The sequence below is a fragment of the Triticum dicoccoides genome, chromosome 4A (assembly GCF_002162155.2).
Source record: "Triticum dicoccoides isolate Atlit2015 ecotype Zavitan chromosome 4A, WEW_v2.0, whole genome shotgun sequence".
NCBI classification, from domain to species: domain Eukaryota; kingdom Viridiplantae; phylum Streptophyta; class Magnoliopsida; order Poales; family Poaceae; genus Triticum; species Triticum dicoccoides.
The window spans coordinates 732,991,414-733,004,170 of NC_041386.1; the positions used below are offsets into that span (position 1 = coordinate 732,991,414).

General features: G+C 43.1%; 2 protein-coding genes across 3 annotated transcripts; one reads left to right on the forward strand and one right to left on the reverse strand.

The window, feature by feature from the left end:
* Window positions 1-451: 451 nt before the first annotated feature.
* On the forward strand, window positions 452-5,408 carry LOC119288226. Of its 2 annotated transcripts, none has more exons than XM_037567862.1 (10): window positions 452-534; window positions 649-949; window positions 1,410-1,568; window positions 2,030-2,071; window positions 2,174-2,236; window positions 3,490-3,582; window positions 3,676-3,819; window positions 4,283-4,390; window positions 4,860-4,911; window positions 5,005-5,408. In XM_037567862.1, the coding sequence occupies exons 2-10, from the start codon at window positions 848-850 to the stop codon at window positions 5,040-5,042; spliced, it is 801 nt and encodes a 266-aa protein (XP_037423759.1). In that variant the 5' UTR covers window positions 452-534; window positions 649-847; the 3' UTR covers window positions 5,043-5,408. The 2 variants fall into 2 exon arrangements, with proteins under 2 accessions (XP_037423759.1, XP_037423758.1); XM_037567861.1 differs by having other exon boundaries at window positions 458-534; window positions 599-949.
* Window positions 5,409-11,577: 6,169 nt separating this feature from the next.
* LOC119288227 (RING-H2 finger protein ATL39-like) lies at window positions 11,578-12,048 on the reverse strand. Its single transcript, XM_037567864.1, has one exon. The coding sequence runs from the start codon at window positions 12,046-12,048 to the stop codon at window positions 11,578-11,580; it is 471 nt and encodes a 156-aa protein (XP_037423761.1).
* Between the last annotated feature and the right edge of the window lie 709 nt (window positions 12,049-12,757).

Genomic DNA, 12,757 nt, shown 5'->3' on the forward strand with positions numbered 1-12,757 from the left:
GCGTCCCATGCGCTTCCCAGCAACCCCCTCCCCGACGCGACCGCCGCAGCCGCCCACGCCCTGCTTCTCCAGCTCTCTGCGTATCCTGCCCTGCATGGTGTCTGTTTGTGATTTGTTCCAGCAAGTATATGTTCATGAGAAACAACCCCTCTAGAGTTCACTGGACCAGCAACTACTTGTTGTTCTAGCATGTTTGATTCAAGCAATTTGTGATTCATGCTGTTGGATGAACCAATGCCCGTGTTGGGAGACCAGCAAGGAACCTGCAAACTTCAGTTATCTCATTTATCCTGTTGTTCATGTCCATACCTCATTTTTATTGATTCCATGTTACAGCTGCTGCAAACAATTTAATGTGTGTGGCTCTCTGGGCACTTATATTTCTCTTCTGAATAAATCCCCTCTGCCTCTGGCGTGCAGCAAGCTGATTGTTCTGTCTGTGTATTATTGTGCAGATTCTTAGCCAGGTGTTCGCCGATCTGCGAGCCGGTTTCAGCTGAACTGGCCGGTTCGTCGATCAACACGGAGCCAACTGTATGTTGAAGCTTTTCGTTCTCGCTACTGCTATTTTGGGTATCCTCTCATTTCGTGTTAGCAGCTGTCGATGAGGAGTTGCTATTCTTCTTCTTCTCTCTGTGGGATTTCCAGAGCGGCGTGGAGGCACGCCGTGGCCGGCACCCTGACTCTGACCGGCATCCGCCACCACCACCAGCACACTCTGCGCTACTTGCCCCTCGGGCCTCCCCTGCCGCCCGTTGCCCTTGGCCTCGCTGGGCGCTTCTTCTCTTCCTCCTCGTCCAAGCGCTCCACCAAGAGATCCGCCGCGAAGAAGGCCACGCCGCCGCCGATGGACTCTGCCGGCGGCGACCCGTTCTATGTCGTCCGCAAGGGGGATGTCATCGGCATCTACAAGAACCTTGCTGACTGCCAAGCTCAAGTCAGCAATTCGGTAATGAGTTTTGTTTCTTTTACTCTTTGTTTTACCTCCTCCTTCCCAACTTGTTACACTGAGCATTCAGTGTATTATTGTGACAATTATCTGCATTCATTGTCTCCCTTGAAGAAAATGTTTAACACCTGCTCACCTGCCAAATTGTCAGTGAATGTAGCATCCTAAGAAGACATATGTACACTTGATAACTGTACCGCTAAATGCTTACTGGAATAAGAAAGAATGGATAACGTAACACTTCACATAAATCCTGAGCTGTATCCATGCATCTCATAGGATGCTAATATCATTGTTGCGCTAGACACTGCATCTCATAGGATTGCTAAAACCGCTGTGTTCTTTCTTGTGTTGCTGCAAAGTTCATCTGTCTGTTACTGATAAGGCGATACTCAATGAAAAACAAAACTTATTATTACCATTTCAACAGATATTTCTTATGTGAAAATTATCTTGGTAGGTCTGCGATCCTTCTGTGACTGTTTACAAGGGCTATTCTCTGCGTAAAGACACCGAGGAGTATCTCGCTGCGCGCGGGTTAAAAAATGCTCTGTATTCCATTAATGCAGCAGATGCAAGAGATGAATTGTTTGATGATCTGGCTCCCTGCCCTTTCCAGGTACAAATTTGTTGTGTAATTGTAGTTTCCAATTATTTTCCCTGATATTATGTCTGTAACATGCCAGTATAGTATAGATTTATTAATCCCTTTCCGCTTACCTATGGAAGCTGCCATATGCTCTGTGTTCTACTGTATTTTACAAACGCTTCGCAATGTGTGGCGGCATTGACGTTACGACTTATAGCCAGACTTGTGTTTTATGTGCTTGTTGGTTGTATAGGCATGGTATTAATCTTGATAGAAAGGGTCACCACTAAAATTTAATTTTGTGATCTCTATATACTATATATGCCAATGATAGCCCATAATTCCAGGGCATTAGTTTCTCTGGCACATAGGTCCAAAGCTACCTTGACAGTTGAGCTGATCTTTCTGTTATATCCTCAAAGGTGGTTGCATTACTAGCGCATTTGCCCATAAACTCTCATATGTTTTTATTGTGTCACCTTTCGTTTCAGCAACCTGATGGAACCTCTACTTTGAAAAGGCCACAGGAGACGGTGAGTAGAGATCTTTTTCTCACTCCAAGCTAAGCGTGAATAAAATGCTTGTCAAAAAGTTTTCACATCTCATGTACTCACACCAATATTTTTTTGCTGAAGGAAACCGGACCATCAAAGAAGCATCCCAAAGTCGCTGAACAGGAGCCATTACCTGATAGTCATGTGAGTATGGATACCATGTTGTAACCTAAACTGCATGAATACGGTGATACAGTTACAGACACTACGATACTGTGATATGCTAGTTTAAAAAAACGCAGATATGGGGATACGGACACCGCAACATGTGCAATATAGAACAGCCTAGCAGTCAAAGCATCAAGCTTGCTGCGAGTTTCTAGATTGAAGCTTGCTTCAATAGCCGATGACCCCCTTCTCTTCCTCCTACTAATGCCATCGGTTGGCAGTGGAGTATCGATAGGCATGTTAGGAGCCATTGCATCAGCCCTGTCTTGTTCATCTTTGAGCTAAATTAGACCATCAACATTCACCTTCGGACATGGCTTGACACCATAATTTGACCACTTGAAGAGATGTGCTTTCACTCTTGAGTACCTCCCATTAATTTCACAGTTACATATTCTACATTCAAGCTTTGTATTCCCTCCTTGGCCTCATCTGGTCTTCTTGATCTTCTGAGCATACCTCCACAGTGGCGACTTCACATCTTCATTTGGATGAATCACACGAGCATCATTCAGCATTTGGACTGCACTGACTCCTCCACTGCCTGCATTTGAGTTTGAGCTTCCAGTTCAAATTCCAGAACCAGAACCTCTAGTGGTGCTAGCCATTGGTGACCTTAAGAGGAGAAGAAATAAGTGGAGTGCAGCACCCCGAAAAGAGGGGGGCAAGGGAAAACAGGCCTGGCCACTGGAGGGAGCTGCGGCGGCGCACAGATCGGGTGGCGCTCAGATCAAATGACGGAACACCAGCGGCCTGGAGCTCTCCTTCTCCGGTGCGGTGGCGCTCAGAACAGGGGCGGGAGCAGTGACGGACCAGCGGCAGCCGGCCTTCCTCGCATGTGTGCTGTATAGCGGCGGCATGGAGCTCAGGTCGGGATGGGGGCAGAATTAGGCGAGAAAAAGGAGGGGGTTGTTGTGGGTATAGATAGATGGGTTAGGATTTTCCCATGTCTGACTAGTATCGGGGGGTATCCACCGGTATCCGAATTAGTTTAATTTTTTGCACAATAGAAAATCGGAGGATACATACGGGATGCGTATCAGCTGGTATCTAACTCCCAATATGTCGTTTTCCTGCCATATCCGTGCAATTTAGGTTCTAACTACTAACAAGCCCTCTTTCTCTGTTTTATTTTTTCATTATGATTTTGATATTAATATGCATATTTGCAACTTATCTTCACTGAGGAAATGTTGACTTATTCTCATCACTGAACCTCATCTTTACAGCTATCCTGCATTCTTGAATTTGACGGTGCTTGCAAAGGAAATCCCGGGAAATCAGGTGCCGGTGTAGTAGTAAGGCGGTCGGATGGATCTGTGGTATGTACACCAACTGTTACTGTGCCGGTTTGTTTTCTTAGTGTTTAGTTGCCATGACTAGCTGATGATGACTATGTTCTTCTATAACTGAAGATTGCTCAACTACGTGAGGGTTTGGGTATTGCAACGAATAACGCTGCTGAATATCGTGCACTGCTCCTGGGGTTGAGATATGCTGCTAAGAAGGGATTCAAGTATGTTCGTGCTCAAGGCGATTCTAAGCTTGTCTGTAACCAGGTCTGTTGTTGTACCTTCGCTACTTTGCAGCCTTCCTGTTCTACCATGAAACCGTCACTAGATAACCGCTTGATGTGCAGTTTGTGCTCACTCGTTGCAGTCCACCAAAATAATAGACTCGTGGTCAAACTAAAAGAGATCAAATGGCTTTCGTTTTTATTTTGTATGTTTCTCCTTTAATTTGATTTGATCATCATGGTCCTCAGTTCATTATCCTCGCCAAGGGGAAGTTTAATGCTACATCAGTTAACACGTTTACAGGTTAAGGTGCCCCACAGGCCCACGGTCTATTATTTTATTTGGGCAATGGATGGTTGGATTAGGGCCTTGATTGTTAGGGCATACAAAATCATGCGAAACTCATCAGAGCTCTTTGAAGAGTTTCTGCAGTAGCTGGAAGCTTTACTAGCTTCCAATTTATTATTTTCTTAACATAAGTAACACACTGAACTTTCTGGAGCAGGTCCAAGATCTCTGGCGTGTTAGGAACGATAATATGGCTGACTTGTGCAAGAGAGTTAAGGAACTGAAGGGAAATTTTCTTCAGTTTCAAATCAACCATGTTTTGAGGGTAGGTATCATATCTTTTCAGTGCCATCTGATATGGTTCAAACTTACTTGTATCAGCCAGCTTGGGGATCTGCTATATGAATGCTTGGCAAACATATTACATACTTGTGCTCTTGTACAAAGCCTACACCTGACTGAATGCCTTGAAAAAAAGATACCAGGTGGCATGGATTGGTGCTAGTTTTACTTCTGTTTTTGTCAAAAAACAAGACCATTTTTGCTCCCTTGTTCCTTCTTAGGTCGCTCGCCCCCGAATCTTAGTTGGTCTCGGGGAGGCAGGCTTATTCTTATCCTCTTGTGTTTGTGGCGCGTTTGTAAATCTTTTTGTCCGCTGGGTGTGGTTTGTGTGTGTTTGGGAGGGACTGCCCTTGCCTTGCCCTTTGTATTACTCTCTCTTAATGAAATGACTGAAGTTGAACAGCTAAATCTTGTGACGTTTTCACTTATTTGGTTCTGTCTCTGTTACGCAGGAATTCAATGCGGATGCTGATGCCCAAGCTAACTTTGCTGTTGAACTTCCTGGTATGGAATCATGCTCTGAATCTATCTTGTGAACTGTTATAGTGTCTATCTACATACGGGTAAATAACACCTGATGCCTTGCTCTCTCTACAGTTGGTGAAATTCAAGAGCAGTCAAACTTCGCATGCTAGTGGCTGCGCTCCAGAGTAGTTTGCGACGCCTTCTTTCTTGCTCATTTCACGTTGACAGAAACAAGAATTCATTGTCGAGCATGCAGTTGGTGCGTAGTTTGCAGTTGATCCGTAAGCGTGGTTACGACCTGGAGTCGAGATGTTGGGGTAAGCAGAGGAAACTGTGTCTAGATTTTTGGATGAGCAGCTTCGGTAGGCCTGGCACTAGTGTTTAGCTTATACTGATATTATGCGGACTGCATACAACGTCAGATACTATCTTGTAGCATAGTTAAATTCGTAAGGGAAAGAAAGATGCTACTGCTGCAATATGCCTGTCTTTTAACGTTGTTCAGAGTCGCAATGGAAGCATATTTCCTGCAGGGATGTTCTTTTTTCCTTTTATTGCAACAAAGAGGTGCAAATTTGTTCTGATAATTCGCACGGAGCGAAAGAGAAAAGGGTTTATTCACAAGAAAAAACAGTTGATGTAAGTTAGTTTTAACAAGCAGGTAAGATGTGAAGGTAAACAAAAATTGGTTGATAGTGGGTTACAACCATTTCGAATGATGGTGTGCAAATTTGTCTAAACCCGTTTTTAACGTAGAAAAAGTGAAGGAAAAAAGGTTGATAAGCGGTAAGTATATGACTGTAAAACAAAGAGGTAAAAGTAATACTCAGCCATATCAACCTGATATGCGGAATCATTTTCATATGAAATCATTTGCATAATGTATATATACTAGCAGTTTCTTTTGGTTTACTGTGTTGTACAACATTTTCAGGGTTAAGGGAATACATTACTTTTTTTTTTTGAGGAATGGGAATACATTACATGCGTAGAGCTACAATCTTGGTGGGCCTCATCTAGCCCAGGATGGACCGAACCTAACGAGACAACCGTGCATTCGCCGATCTAGTAAAGTTTCCAAGAGAATGACCAACTCTGTTCTATTATCAATAACAACGCTCTAAAACTACTATTAATCTGTTGAATATATGAGCAACTTTCCATATGATTAATTCACAAATAATCAAACAGCCGGCGCACACGTCAATCCGGGATATCATGCTGGTGCGCGTGTTACAACATGTAGTAGCAGAAACACATGCATATCTACCACGAAGTTTTCTTCTTCTTTTCTTTTTTTTTTGCAAAAAAGGACCCATATCTATTATAAAGGTTCCTAAAAAGTACAAGGCATATTAAACATAATAAAGATTTACAAGCCATTGACCAATTTTTTAGAAAAAAAAGATTAATATATATAATACCACATTTGTATCATTGGATCCATTAGAAAAGTATTTTCATATTTAATTTATTTTATATTATGGATTATCATATTTCATTCTATATTCTTTGTCAAATGTACATATGTTTGACTTTCATAAAACAAATGCTACACCTTATATTCTACTCCCTCCGTTCGTAAATATTTGTCTTTCTAGACATTTCAACAAGTGACTACATATGGAGCAAAATGAGTGAATCTACACTCTAAAATATCACTACTAGGGAAAAGCCTATACACAGAAAGTTACTAGTAGCGAGGGTTAAAAACACTCGCTACTGCTACTTACCAGTAGCGCAGGTTTTTAAACCTCGCTACTACTAAGTTGATAGCAGCAGCGCGGGTTTTTAACCCTCGCTACTGCTAAGCAGTCTCTACCGTGCCCCCCGGGACATGCCATAGTAGTAGCGCGGGTTTTTAAAACCTCGCTACTACTAAGTTTGATACTAGTAGTGTTGGTTTTTAGCCCTCGCTACTACTAAGTGGTGCCATAGTAGTAGCGAGGGGGTAAAAAACCGCGCTACTACTAAAGGTCCCATTTTCAAGCTCTACCCCCCCCCCCAGTGGATCGCCTTTTCAGTTTTCAAAAAAAAAAGATGAAAATGTCAAAAAAATAAAAGAAAATAAGTTTCCCATGTGATATGTGGTCTAGTTGTTGGGAAAATTTGCAAATATGAATTTTGATTTATTTGCAAAATCTCTCGAGAATTTGTAAAAATGGGCATAACTTTTGCATACTAACTCGGATGAAAAAGTTTTTTATATGAAAAATCATCTACTCGAAAAGTTACACCCAAATTTAATCGGGGGAACCCCGTTAAACATTTTCAAAATCCTCAAAAACCTAACAGAAAAAAAGTTACGGGGCTTTTAAGATCTAGAGTGGAAAAAATCGAAAAAAAAAATTTCAAACTGTGTGGTCAAACTCTGGTCAAACAATGGTCAAACTAATTATTCCAGAATATTAGTGTTACTAAATAATTATTTTAGTTTTTTTGAATTTTGGTCAAATCTGGTCAAATGGCCAAACTATGGTCAAACTAATTATTCAAGAAATATTAGTGTTACTAATATTTTAGAACAATAGTTTCAAGCTCAAATAGTGAAATGTGTGACTTCATGCTCAAGCTAAATTCCTGAGGTTAATAGGATTGACATCTTACTATTGTCAGGAAAACAACAAGTGCAGACTTGGAAACGAGGGAGAATAGAACCCGGAAGTTAAGCGTGCTCAGGCTGGAGTAGTGAGAGGATGGGTGACCGTCCGGGAAGTTAGATGATTTGGAATGATGAGGGGTGATTAGAGATTAAATTGAGCAGCGATGAGGGGTGATTAGAGATTTGAGGTTAAAATAATTCAGAAATTTGAAAATTAGGGAAAAAACAAAATATTTTTTCAAAAAAATTAAAAAAAAACCCGCGCTGGTAGTAGTAGCGCGGGTTTTTACCCACGCTACTACTAAGGACGTAGTAGTAGCGCGGGTTGCACCCGCGCTACTGCTATACGTTAGCTGTAGCGCCTTATTAGTAGCGCCGGCCCCCGCGCTACTAATAGGCCCAAAACCCGCGCTGCTGCTAGGCTTTTCCCTAGTAGTGTATGTCTATATACATCCGTATATAGTCACTTGTTGAAATCTGTAGAAAGACAAATATTTAGGAACGGAGGGAGTAGAACAGAAGGAGCTTAAAAAAGTATTTCGCATGTGAGACTATTAATGGTCCCTAGTTGATAAGATTATGTGGATATATATACTCTCACTAGTATACGATTCGATTGATGACTATGTTTCATAAGTTATGGACCTAGAAATGCTAACCCCGAGCTCGGGATGTGAATCACCTGAGTCGGATGGCCCCACTTTGAGATGCAAAGATATTGTCATGTATTAGTTTCAGGTACAATGTATATGTCGTATCCTAGACTTGAGGTTTTCGCACGAAATCGGGATGTGGACCGACTTAGTGTTTATTAAATGCTACTCTGTAACTATATAGTTATAATGGTAGCTTTTGGTTTAGTCGCAAAATATGTCGTGAGACATGGTCGGCCAAGATAGGATTTGCCGCTCTGAGAGATATTCTCTTGGTGCTCTTGATTGATCAAATTTGGAAAACATGACCATGCGACTTGGGTTAAGATGAGATGTCGAGCTACCAAGAAGGATGACAAGTACTTGCCTTAGCTCAGCAACATATATAGTGAAGAAAAATAATGTTGCATATGTCCCATTGTTAAGGTTCGTTGATGCATATTTGGGCGTTGGCACATTCTACTATGAGTCACTACCATTATGCCAGATGAGAAGTCACTTGTCTATCCAGACAACCATCTAGTAGGACTAATGTTGAGACTTGAACCAAGCTTTTTTGGCATGTCACAAGGTCTAAAATGAGGCACGACCCATGGCACGACACGACCCAAAGTATGATGAACCGGGCCTGCACGACCAAAGGACCGAGGTCCTAGGCCGTGTTTGGCCGAGAAAATGGGCATGACACAACACGATTATATGAGTAGGCACAGGCACGACCTGACACGAACACGACCCGATAAAAATTAATAAATGAACAGATGCAAGATAGTCAAAACTAACACAAAAAATCACAACATGTCCTCACCACTAACTCTATCTCTCCCCTTATCTAGTCTCCACACATGATGCAAAATACAGTATAAAATAATAAATTTAGTTAGGCAATGTCGACATTCGCAGCATCCGCGGCGTCCACCAACCGAACGAGCGCTCAAGAATCCACCACTTATTCGCATATATATCCTCCTTCGTTAGTAGCTGCTACAGTTGCCGGTAGATTCTCCTCTCTGTCAACTGCAACCTAGATAATCGGCATAATATCCAGCTTGCGGTGATGGACTAACGATAGAAACTGATGGTGAACCGACACAGTAAGACCCGACGACGGCCTGACATATTGCGTGTCATGCTTCGACGCTCGACTAGGCATCCATGCAGTCCCGATATGACAAGATGGGTTTAGTCGGAGTATATGCTTCGAGATCGACATTGGCCGAAGCGCGAGAGCTCTGCTGGGCTGGCCCGACCAGACCAAGCCTCTGCATTAAGTAGGACTTCATAATTATATATTTATACTAAACTTTTTTATTTTTACACCTTATTATCATGAAATTGGATTAGTATTTACGTTATGTTTTACAGTACTTACCACATATCTGCATTGGTGATATTTTTTTAAAAATTATTGGCATACACACACTTCTATCTTTATAAATGCCACAAGAAGAGTAAGATGTTATTTTTATTGGAAATTATGTTAATTTTTCATATTGTAGTTTAGGATGTTTTATGAAATAAATCTGGTTGATCCAAATCTAAATAAAGCACAATACAGACAAAATCACATGCATCCATCAGTGGAGTAATTTGTTCAATTTATTTAGATATAACAAAAGATGTAGTTCGCATGGCTTGCACACGTGGTGTGCTAGACATTGTACATGTATTATAGTGTGTATAGATGCGTTTGTGGTTGTTTTATTATCTATAATATCTTGCTAGAGGATTCTACGGTGCACACGTCTAAGATTTCGATTGGATTTCATCTCTTACTTGAGTATTAGCCCAGTTAATAGTTTGGTCCACACATTTTCATGTAACAAAATTATTTTTATATTAGCAGATGAGTAACAAATACATGGTGGAATAAAAGTTGTCCCCTTTCAAAATGAAACCCCCCTCTAAGAAGCAGATATTAGTGGACGAATTATTGTACACACAAGAACCAAAATTGCATGTCTTGGTAGGTATGCGGCAAGCATATCACCAGTGTTTAGACGTTAGGTTTAGCATAGACGAAAATTAAGGTAATCCAGTCGAATCAAAATGCATTTCCAAGACGTTAATGCACAATATATCTGCTAAACTGTAAACATGAATTATTTCCAAAACCCCTGCGAAGCACTATAAAAGATGAAAAAAAGACATGATATTGCTAAAATCTTAGCAAGACAGAAAGTTAGACTAAAAGCTAGTACAGGAAAAAAAAATCTTGTCAAGTACCCGTGCATATATTCAAATTCACCCCTCTATGTACTTCAATGTTGAGGAAATGTTTAACTGGTAACTGCTCGCTCGGCTTGGGAGTAACGATTAATCGGTGAATCGGCCTATTAACTAGATTAATCTGCTGACCATTAATCGGTGGAATAAACCCAATGGGGAAAAACGGAGATAATGGAACTTGAATGATATAAAAAAATCTACAATGAAAATATGATGTAAATGGCACTGCTTTCTTTTCTCAACAGACCATGAACATGTATACAACAACAAACATCAACAAACATCCATATGGGTGTCGAAAATCATCAACAAACATGTATACAACAACATTTTTTTGCCGATGATGCTTGCCGCATACCTACCAAGACATGATCCGCCTCGTCGTCCCCGGCATCGAAACATTTTTTTGTTGCATCTCTGAGAGATGGCGGCTGCGCGACGACTGCGATGTGCAGAAGGAAGGTGTCAGCAGTCGCGCGGGGCGTCTGAACGCGTCGGTTGCCGGAGGTGGATGGTCAGAAAGGAGGAGGGGAAGTAGCAGCACACAGAGGGAGGAGGGGAAGTGACGATGTGCCAAGGAGGACCTGCCCACGCCATCTAGGACATGAGGAGATGAGAGGAGCGGGAGGAGGGCCAAACCCTCGCTATTTAGGAGAGGGAGGGGACTGGGAGTCTGGGAGGGTTACGGGCCAAATAAACGGGTTTTGGTTGCCAACAAGTTAACGGGCAAGCAAAGATTAACCGGCCTAACAACCAATTTGACGGTCTAACATGCCATTTAATCGGCCTGACAAGTTAACGCGACAAATAGGTGTTATACGAGTCGGCCACCCTATGAGTAGCGATTAACATTGGCCCTTTAACTGAATAATCAGAGGAATTCTTGAACAGTGATCTACTTCACCTAATCTATTTCCTGATGTACATATGTCCACTTCTTCTTCTTGGTGTATGGATTTTTTACTTGAGTGAAATCCAAATTAACTGAAACTTGAACAAGGAACTAATCCCCATCCCTGGGGTCTTTATTGTGAGAATCTCTCCAAAGGAGGGGCCAATCGGAAAAATATTTCAACAGCTCACCGCCATGGCCTCCTTGGCCCAGTGCTGTGGTTGGGTTGGTTTCCATAGAAACCCAACCGCAGGCGACAAATTCAGAAGACCCTCGTCAGGATTCACCTATGGCAGTCGCCGGATTGTGCAAACAACACCCGGCTAGAATCACGACGCCGGGAGCGGGAGCGGCATGAGGAAGGGCGGTAGGAGCAGCGCCCGACAGAGCGGACAGGTGCTGTGGCCGTGGGCGGCCCAGCGGTCGAGGCAGGCACGGTGGAACACGTGCTGGCACCCCTGCGGCCTGCGCACACACGCGGCGCTGTGGAAGTCGCCGAGGCACACCGCGCAGCTCTCCGGCAGCAGCAGCGTGCCGTCTTCGACGCTGGAGAGCGTGTTGAAGCGCACGACCGGGGAATGCTTCTCCAGCTCCAGCTCAAGGCCATGGTGATGGTGGTGGTGGTGGTAGTGATGGTCGGCGAAGTCAGAGGCGGTGGGGTAGTCGAAGGTGAGGCTCAGGTTGTCGTGTATGCCGATGCCGACAAGGCGGAGCAGCCAGGAGGAGAGGCGTCGGAGGTGGTCGAGCAGGAAGAGGAGGTTGAGCAGCAGCCTAGGCACCTCGGCCGCCAGGAACCCCATTAATCAACTGGTTTGGATGGTTGGCGAAGAATATGTGAGGTAGAAAGTGTTGGCGCCGCCTCTCCTCGCGGCGCCCGCCGCCTCCTTGCAGGGCCGCTTCTTCTTCTACCTCTTGCTGCCTCTCACAGCTCAACTCTCTTTTGTTTCTGTTAAGAACACGCACACATGGTGAAACTGAGAAAACACACATGCACACAGCCAAGGAAGAAACCCAATGAGGCTTTGCCCAGAACACTCTTCCTTGGTGCACACAAAGACTACATTTTCTCTTACTCAGCCCTCACGGCCTTACTTTTCTCATTCATTGGCTGAACTTATATCTTTATCTTTACCACTATATAGTGTGTGAATAAGTTTGAATAATAGCCGTCCGATTTGCTGCATCCGACGGTTGATAAATGGCCAATCCAAGCGTTGCAGGCCGTTGGATCATCTCCTGAGTTGTGCAGGATTACCCCACGTGGATGGGCACTCATGCCCATATTCTGGGAATCTCTTCTTGATTCCCAGAATGACACCAAACAAGGACATCAGCGCACATTCCAAATGAAAAAAAAAGGTATATGTAACAATCTTCTACACGCCTCCTTATTCATGCATGCAGCTAGCTTGCCAGATCTTCGCTCATTGCAGCTAAAACAGCAAGATAATAAGCATCAACCAAAGAGAGCAGAGAAGAACGACAAGTTTGACGAAGACGAGTCATCAT

Excerpts from the sequence above, each read along its gene's own strand:
- LOC119288226 (XM_037567861.1), top strand. The coding sequence starts at position 605 with ATGAGGAGTTGCTATTCTTCTTCTTCTCTCTGTGGGATTTCCAGAGCG. Across the intron at positions 1,569-2,029 it reads TGGCTCCCTGCCCTTTCCAG|CAACCTGATGGAACCTCTAC; the intron begins GTACAAATTTGT and ends CTTTCGTTTCAG. Across the intron at positions 2,072-2,173 it reads TGAAAAGGCCACAGGAGACG|GAAACCGGACCATCAAAGAA; the intron begins GTGAGTAGAGAT and ends TTTTTGCTGAAG.
- LOC119288227 (XM_037567864.1), bottom strand. The coding sequence starts at position 12,048 with ATGGGGTTCCTGGCGGCCGAGGTGCCTAGGCTGCTGCTCAACCTCCTC.